This window comes from Gopherus flavomarginatus, chromosome 21 (assembly GCF_025201925.1).
Source record: "Gopherus flavomarginatus isolate rGopFla2 chromosome 21, rGopFla2.mat.asm, whole genome shotgun sequence".
In the NCBI taxonomy this organism is placed as follows: domain Eukaryota; kingdom Metazoa; phylum Chordata; order Testudines; family Testudinidae; genus Gopherus; species Gopherus flavomarginatus.
Window position 1 is genome coordinate 6,327,402 of NC_066637.1, and position 24,049 is coordinate 6,351,450.

A 24,049-nucleotide genomic window follows, 5' to 3' on the forward strand; every position below is an offset into this window, starting at 1 on the left:
TGAAAGGAGACTCAAAGAGTTTGGCTTGTTTAGCCTAACCAAAAGAAAGCTGAGGGGAGATACAGTTGCTCTCTATAAATATATCAGAGAGATAAATACCAGGGAGGGAGAGGAATTATTTAAGCTCTGTACCAACATGGGTACAAGAACAAAATGGATATAAACTGGCCATCAGGAAGTTTAGACCTGAAATTAGATGAAGGTTTCTAACCATCATAGGAGTGAAGTTCTGGAACAGCCTTCCAAGGGGAGCAGTGGAGGCAAAAGACATGTCTGGCTTCAAGACTAAGCTTGATAAATTTATGGAGGGGATGGTATGATGGGATAGCCTAATTTTGGCAGTTAATTGATCTTTCATTATTTGCAGTAAATATGCCCAATAGGCTGTGATGGGATGGGATCTGAGTTACTACAGAGAATTATTTCCTGGGTGTCTGGCTGGTGAGTCTTACCCACATGCTCAGGGTTTAGCTCCGGCCTGCACAACATACGGCCCGCGGGCTGCATACAGCCCGCGGAGCCTCACTGTGCGGCCTGCGGGGGGGATTCTAAATCCCCGGCACACGGCACTCTGCAGGAAGCCCAGAGCCCTTTGAATCCCTGCTGTGGCAGGAAATCAAAGGGCTCTGCGCTGCCCGTAGCCGTGGGGAGCCCAGAGCCCTTTAACTCTCAGCTACGGCCGTGAATCAAAGGGCTCTGGGCTGCCCGCAGAGATTTCCAGCCGCGGCTGGGATTTAAAGGGCTCAGGGCTCCCCGCGGCTGTGGGCAGCCCAGAGCCCTTTGAATCCCGGCCCGTGGCCACTGATTTCCCCCTCCCCAGACCGCTGCCCCAATTGATCCCCAGGACCCCCATCCCCTATCTAACACCGCTGGTCCTTGTCCCCTGATACTCCTCTCCCGGGACCCCTGCCCCTAACTGCCCCCCAGGACCCCACCCTCTATCTAAATGCCACTGCTCCTTGTCCCCCGATTTCCCCCTCCTGAGACCCCAGCCCCTATCTAAGCCTCCCTTCTCCTTGTCCCCAACTGCCCCCTCCTGAGACCTCCCCCCAACTTTCCCCCAGGACCCCACCCCCTACCTGTTCCCTGATAAACCCCTGGGACTCCCATGCCTATCCAACTGCTGCCTGTCCCCTGACTGCCCCCCGGAACCCCCTACCCCTTCTCCAACCCCCAGCCCCCTTACCATGCCACTCAGACCAGCATGTCTGGCTCCATACAGCTCCAGACACGTTGCTGCCATGCTCCCCTGCAGAGCCCACAGGACTCCCCCCCAGCACCTGCCTTCCACATTTGAACACCTCAAAATTCAGGAGTGCTCAAGCTCAGTTTGGGCAGCTGGTACTTCATTTCTCCCAAATCAAATGTACTGATCCACTGTAACTTGCTGTAGAAAAAGTAGGATAAAATTGAGCAAGAAATGCTTATTAGGACTGGAATTGCTATTTTTAACAGCCATTGCCTTTTTGTTTGTTTAAAAGGAAGACAGTGATATTGCATTGGCAAATTCCTCATAGAAAGAAAGAGTGGAACAAAAGAATAATAAAGGCACCTCAACTTTTCCTCATTTATGGAGGACAGTCTTATAATATGCATCTAGATATCCTCCAATCACACAAGCTGAAAATTGTTCCACTTTACTGCAGCTCTCTAACCATATGGGAACCAATCCTGACTGTGTTTTGTGCACATCCAAAATTCCTGCTGAATGACCCGCCCTGGGAGCGTTACCAGTGACCCAGGGCTGGGGCGGCAGGAGGTGTTGGAGGGGGCACTGGTGGGGGGGAGCCCAGGGCTGGGGCAGCAGCGGGGTTGGGGAGGGCACTGGTGGAGAGGAAAGGGGGAAGCCCAGAGCTGGGGCAGCAGGAGGTGTGGGTTGGTGGGGGGAGAGCCCAGGACTGGGGCAGCAGGGTGAACAGGGGGGACCCCAGGGCTAGGACGGGGGGCAGCCAATTTTTTTTTTCTTGGGGCAGCAAAAAACCTAGAGCCGGTCCTGCTGGGTTCCCCCAGCCACCGGAGCCCCGGGCCCTTTAATTTGACCCTGAGGGCTCCCAGCCACCTCTTCAGCTGGGAGCCCCCGGTTGATTTAAAATAAAGTATCACCTCCCCACCCTCAACCTTCCTTTTTGGCCCACAGCTGTTTTGGTGGGGTGGCACTGCGGAAGAAGGGTTTGTTTCCGCAGGGCTGGGGTGTTTCTGCAGGCCTGGGAGGTTTCGGCCCTCAGCTGTTTTCTTTGGATTAATGTGGACCTCGCCGCTTTACGAGTTGTGCAGGCCTGGTTTAGATGATCATCATATTTGGGGGCAGGAAGGAATTTTCCTCCAGGGCAGACTGGCAGAGGCCCTGGGTTTTTTTTGCCTTCCTCTGCAGCATGGGGCACAGGTCACTTGCTGGAAGATTCTCTGCACCTTGAAGTCTTTAAACCACGATTTGAGGACTTTGATTGCTCAGATATAGATTAGGGGTTTATTACAGGAGTGGGTGGGTGAGATTCTGTGGCCTGTGTTGTGCAGGAGGTCAAACTAGCTGATCATGATGGTCCCTTCTGACCTTAAAGTCTAAACCAAGCCCCACGCTTTCAGTTCCTACAACAGTGTATTGGAATATGAACAAGATACAGTTACTGACTGAGCACAACCTCTTTGAGAGCTACAAGTTATGAATTCAATCGCTGTAGAAGCTCTTGTTAAATTTTATCTCTTGCTTTCAAATATCCTTCTCAGTGCAGCCTTTCATGGCCCTTTGCAGTTTTAATTTAACACATTTTGAATTAGAAATAGGATATTTGACTCTATTGACTAGTTTAAGCTATTATAGTATCTTGAATATTGTCACATGCATTGTTAAAGGGGAAGAGATTGATCGCTGAACAATTTAGTCACAGACTCACGGAGAAAAAGATGCAAATCTGACCCCAGTTCCAGAAAGCACATGCTTCGTTTTAAACATGCTTAAGTGGTTTTCTGAATAGGCGTCTAACTTTATGCCAGTTTTGGAGTCTACTGTACATTGATTTAAAATTTGAACCAATGATTTTAACTATTAAGACTTCTTAATTAAAATGAATACACTTTTTTATGGATTAGGAAAGCCATTTTCTTACAGATCTTTGGATGTTCTTGAGGATTGGTTAATTTTGTCTTCATTTAGCATGTTCATTGAATTGCATATTTAATTCAACATCCCTAATATGTGATTGAAATATAAATTACAACTTGCTAAAAATCCTAAATCTTACCTTGGTATAATAGGTTTGTCAAAGTACCTTCCAATTACAAATTAAGCTTCAGGTACTGAGAGCAAAGTACATTAATGCAGTTTTTGTGAAACTGCATGGAAAAATGTCTGAATTAATTTAGGTTTCAAAAACTAAATTATACTCTTTCCCTTTACATTTACCAAGTAGCTAGCTAGAAATTTTATCTATATATCTTTTTTCCAATAAGACTGTATAAGATAATATGCTAATTGCATGTACAGCACAGATCAGATTTGTACATATAAGGCTGTGTAATGCTTTACCTTATCTCAGGTAGAAAGCCATACATTGACAATTTATTACTCCAACCAATTTTGCCAAGCATTCAGAAATTACAAATCAAAGCTGTCTTAATATCTGACTTACCTACCTTCCCTTAAGAGAGTCACACGTGGATTTTCTTGCACTGTTAGAATTTTTTCATAAGGCAGGTAGTTATATACTTTGTGTTTTAAAAATAATACTAGTGATAGAGTATTTCCACCAAAGGACAACTATATTCTCATGCTAATGAACATACTGCACTGCACATAGGAGTCATCAGTCAATAAGCAAGTTCAAAACAAACCCATTTATAACTAGAATGTGTGTTCCCACTATATGGGTTGTATGCATGCACACATGGCCCACGGCAGCATGGAGTGTCTCCCTCACGGCTACTTCTAGCTATTGCCAGGTCAAACTGCCTCAGACAGTAGCTGCTCCTTCATGTGCAGATCTAAGGGCCAGTTAATCCAAGGAGTTCACAGATCCCTGATCCACCAACTGAGAGTCCTCACCCCTCTACATGTTCCCACAGAGTAGGCTGCCCCGGAGCTCAGCACACAAAGGGTAGCTCTGAAGTCATCCTGGACTTGATCCTGCACTGACCAAATTAATGAGAGTTTTTCATTGACTCAAATAGGAGCAGACTCAAACCCCCATGTAGCCACCTGTATGGGAAAGGGCTGTAGAACTCAATATGGATGTAACCAACATGGTTCCTTAGCTATTACTCTAAAAGACTCTAGAATGTAACAGTCTTAAAGAGAGACATTCTGTAGAATTCTATAGCAGGGATAGAATTATCTATTAAGTTCTATAGGACCATTCAAAACCCCCGTTTGAAAGGATCCCAATTTCTATCCTGAAGGAATTTTCCATAAAGGACTCCATAGCTGTCCACACTACTCTCCCTCCATCACATACACACAGGAACTGCAATAATGCAGACGTGTTTACGGGTATAAGGAGATATATAGTGTGAATGAATGTATGTAATATGGTGAAGTAGTACATGCATCTGACGAAGTGGGTATTCACCCACAAAAGCTTATGCTCCAATATGTCTGTTAGTCTATAAGGTGCCACAGGATTCTTTGTCACTAGTAAACATTGCAGATGCTCAGACCTTGATGTTGATTACTCTCCAGATGAAAGCTCATCATCTTTGCCATTTCCAGGCTGCACTGGCTAAATTTAGGCTACTTTTGTGGTTGAGAGTCCTTGCTAAGAGTGAAGATTAGTCTAGCAAACATTCTCCAGACTGTAAGCATCTTTCAAGCCCAGAACCTTGAATGGTGTTCCCTTTTTCCAAGTGCGATTGGAGGAGGATTGTTTTTAAATGCTCCTTTAATAAGATTAGTTTTTCTTATGATTTAAGGTGTGTTTCTAACAGTTCCAAGATACTCTAGCTTGCCTGGGAATTCCTCTGGCTAATAATATGCAGTTATTTCATTTGCTTAGTTTCCATCTTCTCTGCCATGTAGCCAGAACAGACCCTCAGATGTGACTCAATAGCAGTATTTAGAATGCAGCACCTAGATTTCTTGTCTCAAATCCTGTTTCAGTCACAGTTGAAAAGAAGTTTAATGGTCTCACTGAAGTCCCTGGTGGACTTTTTGTTCACATCACAAAGACCATAAAATATGGCACAATTTGAAATGACTGGCAACTTCTACTCAGAGGATAAGATATAAATGTTGCTGTCTGTACAATTTGCAACAGACAACATATAGTGTAATATTGTATAGTGAGCTTGCAACTGCATGATTGTTTTTAATTTCTGTCTTTTTTCCTTGCTCTGGAACTTGATTAGCAGAGGTATTACAGGGCAGGATGCTCAACAGACATGTAGATATTGAGAGAAGCTGTGTCCTAGTAGCTAAATCAGGGGACTGAAGTCAAAAGATTTAGGTTCTATTCTTGACACTGCTATTGACACTTTATGTGATCTTGTGCTAGTCACTTCACCCCTCAATGCCTCAGTTTCCCCATCTGTAAAATAGGCACGATAACGTTCACCTTTTTAAAGCATTTTGAGATTTTCCAATGAAAAGCTCTATATAAGTAAAAAGTGTGATTATTTATTATTTCTCAATGTTTGCACAGCCTTTCACTGGCCTGTCACTCTTTCTGACTTGTATGTAATAAATTCAACCAAGTAAAAATATGTAATTTTCCTGTGAATTCTGGGAGCCGGATTTTGAAATATAAATCTAACTCATATATTTCTGATCTGCACAGGTTTGATCCACCTGGCCAGATGTCTGCTGGAATGTCATGTGAAGTGGTGGTAACATTTAAACCAATGGTAAGTGCACTTTATTCAGCAATTATAATACAAATATGTTAGTTACAGGATGATGTGAATAATAGCGTTATCCACCCACCTAATTTGATAATAGTATCATTAGTCCAATTTTGTTTATTGTTAGAAAGGAAACAAAGATAATTACAACCTTAAAAATAATATTCTAATTTAAATATTTGCACACCACACACTGGCATTTTCTAGTACAATATTTTATTACAACTTCAAGCATTAAGTATATCTGTAGCATGTATTGTCAGGCTGAAAACATGTTGGATGTTACCTTCCTGAAATAAGTTAGTAATTAGCAAAAAAAAAAAAAATAAATAAAAAAAAATAAAAAAAATTGCAGTTACATAGAAACCTAGACATACTAAAATTTGTTATCATATCTAACCTTAAGAATGTATTTATTTCTTTTATACTGTAATTTATAAGTTGATTAAGTATTAAATCTTTAGCTATCTGAAAAAGTTCATCTGTTTTGATGCATCCTTAATTTTTTAAAATTATTTTGTTTAGATAAATGAAGTTCTTGAAGGAAAAGTCACATTTTTGGCTCAGAATGGTTCCTTTTCCATTCCACTGAAATGTACGACCAAGAGATGTGTTGTAAGTCAATTTTTTTTTAAATTTTAAATACTTTGGATGAGAGAGTCCAGTGTAAGACCAAAATTAATATAAAATATTAGTGAGAATACTTAGAAATGTATACACTTTTCACTTTCTTATTCCTCTCTGTCTAAAGTACTCTCTTGCCATAATGATTCATTCCTGAATAGATTCTTCTATGGAAGTACAGCACTACTATCAGCATATTTCATAAAGATTTATTTATAGCTTGTAAGGTTCTTTGTAAGCATGTTAGTAAACAATGTTCAACATTTCTGCCTAGGAGATGCATTGTTATATTTTTAGTTAAACAGGAAATGCTGTTTAAGGTCTCAGGTCCCAAACTCTGCAGAGATTTATGTGTGTGCTTATCTTTAAGCATGTGAGTACTCAAACTGGAGTCAGTGGGACTCTTACTACTGTGATTTATTAATATGTGCAATACAGAAGTGCCTAGATCCCCTAGTCATGCACAAGGATCCCATTGCACTAGGGGCTGTACAGACACAGAACAAACATATGTTCTGCTCCCAAGGACCTTACAAGGTACTCATGTGCTTATAGGTAAAATCTGTTAAAATTATAGTTAAGGCTTTATCATTTGGGTCCTCTAATTAACATGGGAAAAGTTGATAAATGCATGGTATATGTAGCCAACACCCGTTACTTTTCCTTCTCATTTTATTTTGAACGTAACATTACAAAATGTATTTCATATTTTATTGGAGGTGAACATAACTTATTGTATGAGAAGACATGCTACCTTACACACAAATGTTGAGGGTTTCACTGAGACATTTACAAAATCACGTTAACGTATACAGCTCACCATGAACCGTGACCTGAACTTCCATTGGAAACCAGTTGGGAGTTATGTTTAAAAAATTGTGGCACAAGATGACAGGAAAGTGGGGAATGATGTTCAAAGTCACAAATAGAAGTTGCGTACCTTACTTCCTTATGTTTCTTAGAAAATCTAGCCTGTGTCTCAGGGAAGTTGTTCATCAGCTTAGCTTTCCATATAGATAAAAAAAATCATAACATCTTTAGATCCCTCCATCTAATCATAATAAAATTTATAAATCATCTCTCCTTATGGAAAGTATCAGCCTTTAGAGAATTTTTAAACTGGTTTCAAATGAGGAATATACAGCTATTATATTTAAGCCATAACACACAGTATTTTCACAGGAGGTGCTAGTTTTTCTTAAGTGGGGGCATTTGATTTCTCATGGACTACTTTGAAGAATGTACTTTGTCAGAGCAACCAGTCTTTTGAAACTTCTTTATCAGATATGTGAAGATATATCAGTCACAAGATTACATCAGAGACCAAAGGAGATGGGGAAAAACAATATGTGCCTACAGAGTGACACTAAAATCTAGACACTGGATGGAAATGGGTGTGCAGGATGATTTTTCCAATATAGCAGTCACTAAGGAATCAGGCTAGCAAATAGAAAATTTGGAGTATTACTAGTAGTCCTACTAGCAGCACAAACAGGTATAAAAAGGATTTAGACACAGGAGAGCTATCCTGGAGTAGAACTAGGCAAATTATAGATTTTTTAGTTCATTGGCAAGTCTAAAAATAAATAAATAAAATTAATTAATTTAAAGTTGTGTCAGATCAAACCAAAAATGAAAATTTTCAAACATTTTCCATGAATCAAAGAGTTGAAAAAAATTCATTTCAGGTTGAACAAAATGTTTCATTTTGGTTGAACATTTTTTTAAAGTTTAATTTGAAAAATAAAATTAAAGGACATTCTAAATTGAAAAATTATTTTGAATCAAAAAATGTAAACATTTAATTTTGAAAATATCAAAATGAAATGCTTTGATTTGAGGGGGATTTTTTTTTTAAAGATTTTTTTCTTGACTTAAAATATTAGGCAAAAACAGTGTGAATTTGCAAAATGTTTCCATGTTTTTGAATCTGTATTTTTTGCTGAAAAAACTTTCAATCAAAAAAATGTGTTTTGCTCTAGCTTGGAATTTTTAGCATTGTTGTTCTTTATTGCATTGCACATTGAGAGCTCAGCAGACAGCAAGTTTTACTCATAGATAGATAGTGAAACAAAGCAAAAATAATCAAATACACAGAAGAGGAAAAATAAGAAAATAGAAACTGTCAAAGGAAATTCCGTGTATTATTCAGGAAATCCCCAATCTATTAAACCACTTAAGCATGTGCTTAAATTTAAACACATGAGAAGTCATTTTGACTTCAGTATGATTACTTGATACTTAAAGTGGAGCATATACTTAAATGATTTACTGGGGTAGGGCCTAAAGACAACAAACATGAGTGTTGCCCACACTCTAAGAGAGCCAGCAAACTAGGGATTTGACAGACTGTCAGAAGGAAAAACTGTCACCTGGGGGATCCAATCCACTATGTTGAGCAATTTATGCATAATACTGTGGAACAGACTATCTGCTTAGGGAACCTTGATTTGTACAAACGAACTAAGCCCATCATTTTTCTTCAACGAAAGGTGCTTCTAATCATCTCTGTTCCCTACATGTCAAGGTAAAAAAAGTCAACCCTTGAAATGAGCAACTTTTTGTTGATTTCCCATTGCCATGACCATAGATGCTGTCTTTATGAGTTGCCTGGGGGGTGCTTGACCCCTGCTCCATCCCAAGCCCCGCCTCCACTCCATCCCTTCGTCCAAACTCACACCTCTTCTTGCTCCACCCCAGCACAGTCCTCCCCTTCCCCCAAGCCTACTCCACCCTTGCCCCTCCCCCTCCCCCTCCCCCAGCACCTCCTGCATGCCACTGAACAGCTGATGGTGGGTGGGAGGCACTGGAAGGGAGGAGGAGGAGCTGATTTGAGGGGGATGCTAGTAGGTGCACAACACCCACTATTTTTTCCATGAGTGCTCCAGCCCCGGATACTGGTATTAAATATCACCGTAGTGCCTGATTCAAAAATTCACCCAAGACTTGGCAGCAAATTGCCAGTAAATAAATTGCCTAATAAATCAGCTGCTCTAATATCTATTTGCTACTAAATGTGAAATTTAGCTCCACAGCAAACTCATAAGAAAATATCTAAGTGATCGTAAAGCCTTTGAGTTGTGTATATGGATTTGAAAGAGCAGATGGCCAGTTCTCTGCTATCATGGATTCAATGATTTTCCGGGCCAGTGCAGTTATATACATTCTCTATTTCACGTTACTAGAGTCCTTGTCAACCAAAGCAACTTGCCTATGTCTTTGCTTCAGTTAAAGTTGCCATCCCTTTCAAACGAAACACCACTTTCTCTGGCAAAGAGTTAGTGGAAACTTTAAAGAAAGATGGGGAGAGGGGAAAGTTCTGAACTACAGCAACTTTAAAATTTTACAAATTGAAGTGTATATTGTATAAAGAAACATTCTGTATGCTTTAAAAGTTTGTGGAAATTCAGCCCACTGTGGTCTGCTAGCAGTTTGAAGGATAAAGTTTTACAAAAGAAAGACTCATTCTCTTCAGCCACTTGATGCTTGAAACTATTTCACATGCCTCTTCCATAAACTTAATTACAAGATTAATGAAATTTCCACCTCTACTAATGAGTCACTGTAAGGTTAAAGCTGTTTTGGACCTAGCAAGCTAGAATGTGTCACAAATTGATTGCCAATCAATACAACACATTGGACGCTCTTCTTTTCCAGAATGGTACTAGCAAGATAAGTCCACATAATTGTGATCTAAAAAGAACAATGGGGCCAAATTCTGCCCTGCAAACCAATGTTTAAATACAGAATAACTCCCTTGATTTAACAGGAGTTACCAAAGGTTTATGCAATGATGTAACTAATCGCAGAATCTGGCCAACTGTTTCCAGCATCATTTAATGGAGTGAAAGGACAGTTGTTCACTTTAATATGACTTCGTTGTTCAGATGGGTTGGCTTCTACACAAAAGACAGAAGAGTGCCCATAATTTGTGTCATTATTTGACATGGTCTTTGAAGAGGTAATAAGGACTTTAAAGTCTTATGCTCAAAATGGTAGATGTTGATTTAATTGACATTACTTACTATCTAGGACAGCAGTAATTATGGTTTTTTTCCTTACAGCTGGCACTAGATAAAGAGCTCATTGACTTTGGCACTCACGTGGTGGGGGAGACAATTTCACGGACGATCATCCTAACAAACCGTGGCGCTTTGGGAACAAGATTTAAACTTCAGACGTCAGTGGGTGACAATGGCACGTGCACAACAGCGAAATATTCCCTCGAAAGAATGGTGGGTCCAAGGGCATTTCATCGGACTGATTTAGACACTCCAACCAGTAGAGCTTGTTAGATTTTAAAAACAGTTACGGAACATTTCCAACTGCAAGCATTCAAAAATAGAGTCTGGGCCTCCCAAAATATCATGGAATTAGTTTTAAAATTGTAAAATTAAAAAAAAATACATTTTGGGTTTTCTGAGCATTTTGGGTATACACAGGTCACATTTTCATGCTTTCCTCTGCAGCCACAAAGTTAGAAGCTTACTTTTTTAAAAAAAAATGAAAGCTGAGATAATTAGTTGATTCCAGGGTGGCATTTCCAGCGAATCTGGTTTTTTTCCTCCAATGCGGTTTTTAAAAAATCATACCATCAATCAAATCATGCTCTGTAACTGCTGTCTTGATTAACAATATTGTTATATATACATATATATTTTTTAAGTCCCACAGTAAATTAATGGGACCATTTGAGGATATTTCATCTGATTTTTTTTTAAATCAACCCAATCTTTAGCTTCTTCTTTTTATATATTAGAGTTTGATTGGCTCCAAGGTGTTTCAAAATTAATCTCTTTTTTAATTTTTAAGAAAGCGATAGACCTGTTATAAGAGAGACCAAACATAATGTACAATAAAACTGCTGAGCTGACTCTTCACTGTCGTTTCAACTCTAATTCTATCATATAAAAATGTTATTCATATAAAGGAAATTGACTATTTAGAAATTACACGTTCTGAATTCACAACTCCTTGTCTATATTCTCTTTCACGTCCACTTTCTTTGCTACCTAAAACAAAAGTTTTATCACTCTTTATTCCAATTAACAGTGCAAACCCAGAACACCTTAACAAATAATATGGATTCTATTCTGGCTATGCATCATCAGCAGACTTGCCCAGTTTCAAATGCAGAGTTTTTATCACTGGTAACAAGTCTCACTTCTCACTAAAAGAGAAATCAAGCTATGCTTGCTTGACTCTGATCCAAGGCTGAATTTTCAGCTTTGGCAGTTAAAGAAAAGCACCTGTTTACTTGTGTGTTTTAGGAAATTTGTTATGAAGTCCTTGAGAACCAATACGAAATGTCAATTTTCCTGAGTCATTTTTCTGAACACAGTCACTCAGTGTTCTAGTGAATTGTGCTCACTATATAAATTCCATTTCTGAAGAGCAATAATTGCGTCCTACCACCAATAAAACTGTAGTATAAAAAAGTGTGCACTTTGTATGGGACGCACAGTGCATTTTCTCCACGCACAATACAGAATGTAGTTAGATAATAAGGCTACTTCCTTTCGAAAAGTGGCAGATGGAATTGGAGCTAGGTGCAATTATGTTTTGTGTTTTAAAATCTTTTCTATAAATCATCTAATTAGGTTATTCCAGCTTTGGATGGCATCACCTCTGAAGAGAAAGCTAGCAGCAGTCCTGTGGAATCATCTATATATGAAAACAAGGAACAAGTTTCTCCTGTCCATATTGAAGAAGTTAGGCAGACTTGCATGATGGGTGAGAGCCAGAAGACGGAAAACAACCTGGGCAGCAGCCATGTAGGTAAGACTATGGTTTTAGAAAATTGACCTTCTGCAATTTCTGATGCTAAACATTCTCCTAACAGTTTCATTGGTTCACATAAGAGATTGAAGCTAAGATGCTTAGCAAACCTGCTCAATAAATGAAACGATGACCATGCCAGTAGTAATACATGTTTTTGTTTGTATGCTGTCCCAACAGAAAGGCATCTAGGCACCACACAAAAAAATCACTAAAAATAATGCACTAGCACCACTGCATATGCTAAAAGCAGCAGAGAATTTCCCCAATCTCACTCCTTATCAACTACTAACCTCAGATAAAAACAAAAAATCCAACTGGATTTTCCTGCAGAGACTACAAAATTGTTATCATTGTTCTTGTCTCATCAACTGAACACCCACCTTTCACAATAGAACCACATGACAAGTTTATTTTTACAACCTATAATTTTAGGAACAAAGTGACATACAGATGAACCTCCTCAGACATTTTTCCTTTCATCTTTTAATCTTCATTTTGTGCTTTATAAGATTTTGGGGGGGGGGGTCTTACATCCATTAATACAGATATTGAAGAAGCTAAGTGTTCCCAGTCATTCTGATCAAAAGAGACTGTTAAAATCATTTAAAGATTTCTCTTTTTTTAATTAAAATATGGATTTTGTGTTTTGAACCTAAAAGATTCAGTAACAGTTCTTTAGATTGTTTTGTTACAATTATGGTGTTCTCTCTACAACATACAATATCTCTTCCCCCAGTTATGAACAAGTATGTGTAACTCTCACACCTCCTGGGTGTGGTGTTCTGTCCCATGTAGTGGCACTGAGAGAGAGAGATTAATGAGTCTACTCTACCACCTTAACTAAACAACCATATGGCTTTTAGCTCATGCATTTAGCTCCAGAGGTCCCAGATTCGATCCTGCCTGTCGATGACCAGGGTCTGTTGGTGTTACATATGCAGTCAGCAGCTGGTTACTGCCCCTACTCCAGAACTTTTATTTGGTGCAATATGAATATAGTTTGAGGCACTTTGGAATCCTGTAGGAGGGTAGGTGCTACAATCAATCTAAAGTATTCATTATTAAGGGAAGAAAGAGAATCCGGGGGACTACAGACGAGTCAGCCTAGCCTCAATCCCTGGAAAAATCATGGAGCAGGTCCTCAAGGAATCCATTTTGAAACACTTGGAGGAGAGGAAGATGATCAGGAACAGTCAGTATTGATTCACCAAGGGCAAGTCATGCCTGACCAACCTGATTGCCTTCTATGATGAGATAACTGGCTCTGTGGATATGGGGAAAGCAGTGGCTGTGATATATTTTGATTTTAGCAAAGCTTTTGATATGGTCTCCCACAGTATTCTTGCCAGCAAGTTAAAGAAGTATGGATTGGATGAATGGACTATAAGGTGGATAGAAAGCTGGCTAGATTGTCGGATTCAGCGGGTAGTGATCACGGCTCGATGTCTAGTTGGCATTTGGTATCAAGCAGAGTGCCCTGGGGTCAGCCCTGGGCCCGGTTTTGTTCAGTATCTTCATTCATGATCTGGATAATGGGATGGATTGCACCCTCAGCAAGTTCATGGATGACACTAAACTGGGGGGAGAGGTAGATATTCTGGAGAGTAGGGTTAGGATACAGAGGGACCTAGACAAATTGGAGGTTGGGCCAAAAGAAATCTGTTGAAGTTCAAGAAGAACAAGTGCAGAGTCCTGCACTTAGGACAGAAGTATCCCAATTCAAGCTTTCTGTTATTTGGGGCCCTTCATGGGATTGGTCCCAGCTCCCTCTGGGATGACCCTGGCCACCTATCACAGCTACATTCTACTAGACCAATGAAACTCACTCAGTAGTGGGAGGTTCATAAGCGGGGAAGACAGAGCTTTCACATGACTAGAGGAAACTCTGGACTATGAACTCACTCTCACAGGAGGATGAGTTAAGAATAACTACAGGTCTTGCTGCATTCTGAACATTTTACAGTATGTCTTTAACAATTTAATTGTACCTTCTTCTCTCATGATCATTCATATGAACAGAAATCATTCTCTAGATCCCCCATACATCCCCTCCTCAAAAGCCTGAGAGAAGATATGGACCTTGCATTAGTCCCCCAAACTCAAGGAACATGGGCTCTGATGCTTTCAACACAGAGTTAGTTACCCAGGCCCAACATCCGGTTTGTCTTTTAGAACAACTTAGTCAAGATGCATTAATCACCGAGGCAGATCTAGAGGCAGAAAATGCACAAAGCCCAGCAGAACCACCGCCTGAAGAAGAACCCATTGAAATTACACTGGGCAAGGTAACATATTTACTGAGATATGTGCATGCATTCAGCTAGTCCAATTCTTGAGCAAGGGAAACTGACCATGAACCAAATCCTGCATTCTTTACTCAAGCAAAACTTGTGTTGGCTTCAGTGTGAGGACTGACAAACCCATAAGGTTTCATCATATCACATCACAGTTAGTATGGTTTTATTTTAGGCATTTTATTTGTACAGTAGACTCTCAGAGTTATGAATACCAGAGTTAAGAACTGACCAGTCAACCACACCCCTCATTCGGAACCAGAAGTACGCAATCAGGCAGCAGAAATGGGGGGGGAAAGCAAATACTGCAAAGTACAGTACTGTGTTAAACATAAACTAATAAAAAAAGTAAAGGGGAAATTATAAAAAAATTTTGACAAAGGAAGGATACCCACTGTCTGGGCTGGCGTATCATTTAAATTAAGATGGTTGAAAGGAGTACTTTTCTTCTGCATAGTAGTTTCAGAGTTGTATTAAGTCAATGTTCAACTGTAAACTTTTGAAAGAACCACCATAACATTTTGTTCAGAGTTACGAACATCATAATTCTCGAGGTGTTCATAACTGAGGTTCTACTGTATTGGTACTCTGCAGTTTGACCTATCTTACACTGCCTTTTTCTGCTTAAAATGTACCATAGCCAGCTGTCAGGAAAGAGTTTATACCTATTTTATACTTGGCACCATTTCAGTCTTGGGTTCAGCTACTCTGTGTCTTCTTTGCCTTTTAAAAATATATGTTTTATGTAAAAATTAAACCAAAGCATATTGTAGTCAAACTGGGGAATTTTCATTGAATTTCATCCCCTTTCATAGATTCACCATTATTTCATGGAATTTGCAAACATTCCCACAACTGTATGGGATGTAAAGTCTCATGCTTTCGCTGAAATCAGGCCATAGTTTGCTGCTTTTATTATTATTAATTACATTGTAGTAGCACTCAAAATACTCTAGGCCTTGCACAGCCTTAGCAAGACACAATGCCTGCCTTAAAGAGCTTGCAGTCTAGAAAGATTGGGGGGAGCGAAATTCACCCAGATAGATAGATAAGATTAGATAGATGGATAATCTCTGGCCAGAGACAAGGTTTCAGATTAGAGTGAATATGATAGCAGGAGGCTACCTAGGCTCCTCTCAACTGCTGATGCATCCTATGTGAGATGGGGGAAAGACAGGCCAAGGGGCCCTTGGCAGCTGCCTCTGAATCCACTCAGAGAGAGGCCCTGATTTATCCCTGCACTCTCAGCAGTAACTGGTGTTGCTGCTTTGGAGCAGATCTCCACATGTCCTGGAAGCTTCTGTTGGCTTCTGCTGCTCCCCTTGTGGAGGGGAGTAGGAGAGGCTGTTGAGCCTGCTACTGTTGAATTCAGTGGGAGGAGGAACAGGCCCTTGAGTGATAGCACAAAAAAGCACTGCTTCATGTATCACTTGTACGCAAGCCCAAACAGTGAGTATTCTACCCTCCTTCCATCAGAGGAGATGGCAAAACACATAACTCAGGTGTCACACTTAGAGGCCATAGCTGAGCAACTTTTCTGCAAGATGCTGAGCACCCTCTGGAAATTGAAGGTACTCCGTAACTCAGATGAGGTATTCAGTTTTTTGAAGGATCAGGCTCTTTAAGGTATTATTGATACACTTTTCTACTGTGTCCAGCATAGTGTATTCAGTCTGACAATGGGCAGAACTATGTAACTGTATAGATCAATATAACATTTATATTGATATATTATATCAATATGTACAAAGGTCCAGTAATTCAGTACAGGCTCAGATACTACCATGATGAGCACAGCATAAGGTCCTACATAGAATAGAATAATACAGCCAGATTTTAAATGAAAGTTAGTAACACTTTTTTTGTATCATGTTTAGGTTACAGAAGGTGAAATTGGACCCTTCAGCTCAATCAAACTTCAGATTATTTTTACCCCCTCTGTCCCTGGGGATGTACATGCAGAATTTGAGATTGCATTTGACAACCCAAACTGCAAACCTGTGAGTGTTTCTAAGTGCTAGGGTCTGATCCAACACACTGAAGAAAAGCAAGTTTGACATCCTTCTGTGTGTAACAAGAACTACAAGGGGTTGGGAGGTGGGGTTGAAGCTGTGGGAGAGGTTAGAGAAAAATAAGTTTATAGTCATCCTGAGAAAGGAAAGTGAAACCGCCCATAGAATGCATGATAACTGGGACAGGTGACAACTCTAATTACCACAACAACGTATTTTAATGCTACACTTTTATTTCAGGCCACACACTGCCGTGGTGTTGATCTTAGTAGTTTGGCAGAAAATCTAGACTTAGCAGGAGGCTGTCTGCCCCAAACCTGGCTCTCCCCAAAATCGCAAAGCAGCAGCTTCACAAAGAGAGCTGCAGAGGAGTAGTCCAGACCCTCATGAGTTTGTGGATACACTTCTTCGGAAGGAAGGAGTATTCCCAGTAGGACTGGGCTGAGTCCATTTGTGGGGGGAGGTGTCACTGTGGGAGCAGCTTGCACTGTGCTGACCATTATATAACTGTTTATCCCACAAACATACTGCAGTCTCCAGGGTTATTAAACTTGTAGTGCTAAATTTAAAAAAAAATCTTATATTTTAAGAAAAAGCTTAAAATATTAGCCAGTATGACACTCACGTATGCCTTCTATAATGTTTGGACAAAAACTACTATCATTTGTGTTTTATACTGGTAAGTGAAAGCTGTCACATTTTAATTTATAAAGGACATTTTCTTCATTGTGTTTACTTAAATTGTCTTTAATATTAATAATAGGATATATGATTCTGCTGTTTATCAGCACAAACCTAGTTTCCCTTTATCCTGATTAGTTAGCAATTTTCAGTGGCCTCTGAAAAGTAGTAACTATTATTGATCTGTATATTCAAATATATAGCTACACTTTTCTGTCATTGGAGTCTCTGTTGATGTTCCGGTTTGGGTGCTCAATCCGAATGTTGATCTAAAGATCTGTATGTACGACCGGCTCTATCAAGACTGTATCATTATTCGAAGCAGGTAAGCTATCCCATAATACATTCATGATTGGCTAATTAAAATAACTAAATAGGGAGATCATAAAGGAATGACTTGTCTGAGAAGGAGAAAAAAATCAAAGCATCATACTAATAGACAGTGAACTACACTAATATAGTGACCAGTAGTATTGTAATAATTTTTGTTTTAATAAAAGCCTCATAACACCTAATTAGGCCTTCAAAATTTTCTTGGTACTAGCTTGAATAGATGAAAGTCTTTCTCCATTACCATCCGTTTGTTTTTCGATCATCTTCATTCAGGTAGGCACATAACCATAACCACAAATACCACTAAATGGGTCCCATATTGGCTATGTTGGCAGAGAAGCCAAGCACTCAGCAGACATGAAGACTGAATTACCCCATCATTTAAAGAGCTAGTCACTTCATTTCAGGATCGAAGCACATTGGTTGGTTAGTGGGAGAAACTCGCACAGGTGCTGCATGTGTTGTACCTGGATGGAAGACTTCAGTCTCTAAGGCAGACACTCAGCATCTTTTGCCAGCACTATATATTTTAGAGAGCGAAGAATGTTAAGCTTATTATTTCATTATACACAAATACATTTAGTCAGCCTGGGATAACCTACAAAGTGCCTTGTATTTTGCATTGTTATTCTTCCTCTGGCTTTCCCCTGTAGTTAAAATCAATGTCAAAACTAGAAGCCAGCCTCAGGCCAGTTCTGCCTCAGAAGATCTATAGGGCAGCCTCCATGGAGGTCAAGCATACCGTCAAACAGATACTATAGTACCTCTATATAGTATGCACTTGGCGTGATTCATGGGTCATTAATGTTCAGAGCTGTTGTGGAGCATTCTAGGTGTATTTTGGGAATATCTACACTGCAAAAAAAAAAAGATGATGATGATCCATGGCAGCAAGTCTCAGAGCCCAGGTCAACTAACTCACTGGGCTTAGGGTACAGGACAAAAAATAGCAGTATAGACATTTTTGCTTGGGCTGGAGCAAGAACCCCTTGGTGGGTTTCAGAGCCCAGGCCAAAATGTCTACACTGCTCCTTTTAGCCCCATAGCCCAACCCTGAGTCAGTTGATCCAAGCTGTGAGACCCTCTGCCATGGGTTTTGGTTTTTTTTGTGGTGTAGATATAACCTTTGTTTCCTAGATACTTTACATAACAAGCATGACATCTTGTGGCTAAGGCAGTGGTCTGGAACTTGGGAGACCTGAGCTCTAGTCAGAGCTCTCCAACAGACTTCCTGTGTGATGCTGGGCAAGTCTTTTTTTGCTTTAGTTCCCCATCTGTAAAATGGGGATAATAAAATTTTCCCCAACTCACACAAATGTACATTCATTAATGATTGGAAGATGCTCAGATGCTGTGGTGCTAGGCAGGGGCGGCTCTAGAGATTTTGCCGTCCCAAGCACGGCAGGCACGCTGCCTCTGGCTGTTTGCCTGCGGAAGGTCCGCTGGTCCCATGGCTTCGGTGGACCTCCCGCAGGTGTCCGGCAGAACGCCCTCGCGGCGCCGGCAGAGCGTCCCCCGCGGCTTGCCGCCCCAAGCACGCGCTTGGCGTGCTGGGGCCTGGAGCCGCCCCTGGTGCTAGGTCCCATGTAAATACATAGATGGACCAAATCCTTATTTCAGAGGATCCTGATTTTTTGTCCAGGTACTTATATGCCCTCATCACTGTAATAGCTGTGCATTGTCCCATGGTGTCAGAACATATTGCAGTGTAAAGGTAGTGCTGCAGATTGTTAGTTTCCTAGAGATCTATGCAGTGACTCTTACCTTTAGAGAATGGTTATGGGAGCTACTCTGTTACTTTACTTCCATGTGCTGGTTTTTCTCTGTCTAATGCAGTTATTGGCTGCTAGATGCTGAGTGTTCCTATTTTAACAATCCCCATATTTTAGATTCTTTTTAAATGCATGCTAATAGGATTGGTGGTTTTTGTTGTTTTTTTTAAACACTATTTCTGTTAGAAGACCCATATTCTAAACTTCTTACCAGAATTAGACACTGCAGAGATTCTTCACAGTTGGAGAGAAATAGTAGAGCTGTTATCTCAGAAATTCAGCTCACAAATGTGACAAGCACAAGTTATGTAAGAGATTTACTTTGTCTAAAATAACCCACTCCCAGGGACAAGATTATAAATGCAGAGGCAGAATAACTTTTATCAGTTAAAAGTGATTAACTCTTCCAGTGCAAATCCCAGGTTCTTATTTTAGAAAGCTATCAAGCAGCTTAGGCCAAAATGTGGCCAACCAAGGGGAGAAGTCCTACAAGATGCTCAGCCTTCCAGTTCACATTGAGTTTAGGGTCCTCAGTACAGTGCAGCCTGTCCTCAGCGTTTTGAAGGATCAGATGCTTTACTTAGCCTTCCAGTGCTAGAGAGAATAGAGAATACCTGTGGTGTTTAAGCATCAGGTTTGAAACCCTAGTACCATATACTCAGACCCTGGCAGTGTTAGCTCAGCCTTTCAGCATGCTGAAGCAGACACATTCAGTCCATTTGGTTTGCTGTGTGGAGATCTTTCAGACGAAGCCTGGACCCTTGCCACCCTCCATGGTTATTAAAGATTCTGTGCACGTGGTGTTGGAGGAAGGATTTATTACTGATGTCCATTGCTAGACAGTGCACCTCACACCACTGATCCAGAAGAATGCATGAGAAACAAGCAGAAAGAACTCATCAGTCTAACTGATTTGATCAACTACAACATTAGAAAAGCCCTGGGAAGAAAGCACATAACTAATTAAAAAATGGCTAATTTTGATGCTTTCATTCATATGTACCAACCACTTCCAGATTCATTCCTCTCTTATTCCCCCGTTCACACAGGAGACAATCTCTGCCTTGCAGTGCTGCAGGTGTAACGCTGACAGACCTCGGTTGTTGGTGGGCGGGATGGAACCAGGGACTTCTGGAGCTTAGTGCATGAGCCTCTACTGCATGAGCTAAAAGCTAACTGGCTTAGCTAAGGCTGTAGAGCAGACTCATTTAACTCCCTCTCTCTCTAAGTGGTCTCAGTGCCACTAGATGGGACAGAAGACCACACCCAGAAGGTGTGTGGGTTACAAAGGGGCATCCAGGCTCAAGGGATTGCTGGGCTTTGACTCATGAGTTAATATTGGGGTTAATACTTGTTTACATTTGTTTGGTCCCACCCATGCCTAGCAACGCACAGGCCCAACATTGTAGCAAGACTATCCCTTCACTTCTGAATGGGTTCCACCTGGAACAGAGTCCATGTGTCTCTGGAGCTGTCGATTCAGGAAGGAAAAATGTCTGATAAGTACAGACTGCTTTTATTCTGCACCATTTTGGCTTTGAAGCAGGGTGAACTCAAGTATAGAAACCCAGATTTGGAAGCATTGTAGCCTGACAGAGAACATAACTGTATGATTTTGCTTTAACAATTCTATGTGCCCAGCGTACTCTCCTTCACTTGCAAAGAAAGCTTGGAATATTTCCAAGTGCAACATACAAAACTGAGCTGCAGTGGGAAAAGGGAGCTAAAGCATTGAGTAAAATGTAGCTGTTGAGCTGGCAGCACAAACCCACTCAGGTCTGTCTGATCTGTTTGCAGAGCAAAAGCTGCTCTACGCTTGAAGTTTGAAGTATGCAAAGAACTGAGTAACCACATGGAGCTTCTTCCGAAAACAGGTTACATTCAAGCCCAGTCATCCTTCAGTGTGCAGCTGAAGTTCCTGCCCAGGTGAATGAATGGTATTAATCACCTTTCTGTTCAGTATTTAAGATATTAATTTAGAGAGCCTGTTTGCGAAAAGTCAGAGCAGGTCAATTTTTTCCTCTTACACTCACAGATTGCAATGGCTGGACTTCACACTATTGATTTCAGTGTGATTGCATAGCTATACTGAACTTGGCTCTTTCAAGCACTCTCCCCCTTCTCTCCTCCTCCTCCGCTATTCTTCTGAGATGTCAAAGTCCAAGGAGGAAATTGATTTGGATCACATTCCTATGTGCAGCAAAGAATCCTGTGGCACCTTATAGACTAACAGACGTTTTGGAACATGAGCTTTCGTGGGTGAATACCCACTGCGTCGGATGCATGTAGTGGAAATTTCCAGAGACAGGTATATATCTGCAAGCAAGAAGCAAGCTAGAGATAACGACGTTAGTTCAATCAGGGAGGATGAGGCCCTGTTCTAGCAGGTGAGGTGTGAAAACCAAGGGAGGGGAAACTGGTTTTGTAATTGGCAAGCCATTCACAGTCTTTGTTTAATCCTGAGCTGATGGTGTCAAATTTGCAGATGAACTGAAGCTCAGCAGTTTCTCTTTGAAGTCTGGTCTTGAAGTTTTTTTGCTGCAGTATGGCCACCTTAAGATCTGCCAGCAATGCCCCTCTGCTATGTACATCGGCCAAACTGGACAGTCTCTACGGAAAAGGATAAATGGACACAAATCAGATATTAGGAATGGCAATATACAAAAACCTGTAGGAAAACACTTCAACCTCCCTGGCCACACAACAACAGATCTTAAGGTGGCCATACTGCAGCAAAAAAACTTCAGGACCAGACTTCAAAGGGAAACTGCTGAGCTTCAGTTCATCTGCAAATTTGACACCATCAGCTCAGGATTAAACAAAGACTGTGAATGGCTTGCCAACTACAAAAACCAGTTTCTCCTCCCTTGGTTTTCACACCTCAACTGCTAGAACAGGGCCTCATTCTCCCTGATTGAACTAACCTCGTTATCTCTAGCTTGCTTCTTGCTTGCATATATATACCTGCCCCTGGAAATTTCCAGTACACGCATCCAACGAAGTGGGTATTCACCCATGAAAGCTCATGCTCCAAAACGTCTGTTAGTCTACAGGGTGCCACAGGATTCTTTGCTGCTTTTACAGATCCAGACTAACATGGCTACCCCTCTGATACTTGATTCCTATGTGGTAATACTTTCCCTGTGGTGACAGCAACAGTGTGAAAATCTTAGCAGTTGCAGTCCTAGTAGGTTAATTCTGTCACTGTGGGGGAAGCTACTCTTTCAGAACAGAGACACACACATCAGTGTCACATGGCTGAAAAGGTATTTCTCTGTCTCATGGATGTGCTTTCTAGTCAAACATAACTAATTAGTTAACCCCTGAACAAGTGGCTACAGAGCAAATGCAAAATAGCCAAACCTGCTGCTGCATACCCACTCTATCCCCGAAGAGGTTATAAAAGGTTTTCATCTCTCATTTTGGGATTCTTTTCTAGATTTAAAATAATACCACCTTCTATTCTCAGAAATGTCAAAAGCCTTATCCCAGTAGGATTCTCTGCCACCATTTCACAAGGAGGCTATGTATATAAAGAGAAGAGAACAGCTACATAAATCAAGAGATCCATTTGGCTATTTAGATTACATGGTCTTTTACTGACCATGCTCTGACTATGGCTATAATCACTTTTTAAACAGAATTTAGTGAGTCATTTCCTGTTCAAGTGTAAATTGATTGGTTAGGTTCTGATTCTGCTGTCACATTCCTTTGAATCTGTTGTAAAACCAGTTACATCATTAAATTACTCCAGATTTACAGCAGTGATCGTGAGAGTGGAATCAGACTTTTAAGTCTGATTTCCATTGGCGCTGAGCATCTGCCTTTCCCATTGACTTTATCTGGAGTTGTGAGTTAAAAATTCTAGTCTCACTGATTTCAGTAGGGTCAGATTTTCACCCATTTGCCCTCAGCCTCTCCAAAAATTAGACCCTCAGCTCTAAAATCAGACCCCAAAGCTTTTAACAGCATAATTTTCAAAGAAAATATAAATGTTACAATTCTTCCTACATATCCAATTCTATCCCATTACAACAACAGTTATCACTATGATGATAGTTTCCAGTTCCTAAACATCAGATCCTGTGAAATATTATATTTGCTGAATGGATAGAAGCACAATATGGATTAAAAATGTTAATCTGCATTTGAAAAATGGGAAAGCAAAAAAAAAAAGATTTGATGAAATTAAGGTGGTTCTGACTCATGGAATAAGTACTAGGCTGCTTCAGTTCTTTCAAACTGATCTGTATGGTACAGCATGGGAGGTGGGTATTTTTATGGTACAAGCTTGATACATAATGCTGAGCTAGTGACACATTTGTACAAATACGTCATTGGATTAGCACTACAAACTCAGTCTCCTGAAAAGAAGAGAATAGATGATTTTTTTTAAATTAAGCCTTAAATGTGTCGAGCAGGAATGATAAGTGTGCAGACAGAATGGCTGGTAGGACTTGGGGAGCTCTCGGTCTTCAGTGCACATCCCAATAGTCATAGCACACGTACTGTATCTGTACTCCTGCTTGCGACAAAGTCATGATTTCAGCCTATCTAAAAGCAAGATTTCTCATTTACCAACTGCCAGAATTCCCCAAGTATTCTGCTTCTTGATTTCTTGAAAGTTGGAACAGATTCCATGGACACTGGCAGCCTAATGTCTACACTGTAAAAAACAAAACAAAAACATGGCAGTAGGTGTATAAACTCAGGTTTGCGCTAC

At 40.6% G+C, this 24,049-nt stretch overlaps 2 protein-coding genes across 9 annotated transcripts in view; one reads left to right on the plus strand and one right to left on the minus strand.

Annotated features, from left to right (window-relative positions):
- CFAP74 (cilia and flagella associated protein 74) overlaps positions 1-24,049 on the plus strand; it is a 96,183-nt gene that overhangs the window by 48,054 nt on the left and 24,080 nt on the right. For all 8 annotated transcript variants that reach the window (XM_050931626.1, XM_050931628.1, XM_050931629.1 and 5 more), the window contains 8 exons: positions 5,766-5,832; positions 6,355-6,444; positions 10,518-10,688; positions 12,054-12,231; positions 14,407-14,519; positions 16,406-16,528; positions 17,425-17,546; positions 21,124-21,252. In XM_050931626.1, the coding sequence (XP_050787583.1) occupies positions 5,766-5,832; positions 6,355-6,444; positions 10,518-10,688; positions 12,054-12,231; positions 14,407-14,519; positions 16,406-16,528; positions 17,425-17,546; positions 21,124-21,252 (993 nt within the window). The remainder of the gene's footprint in view (positions 1-5,765; positions 5,833-6,354; positions 6,445-10,517; positions 10,689-12,053; positions 12,232-14,406; positions 14,520-16,405; positions 16,529-17,424; positions 17,547-21,123; positions 21,253-24,049) is intronic.
- CALML6 (calmodulin like 6) overlaps positions 1-24,049 on the minus strand; it is a 208,329-nt gene that overhangs the window by 23,700 nt on the left and 160,580 nt on the right. The gene's annotated exons all lie outside the window — the stretch shown is intronic.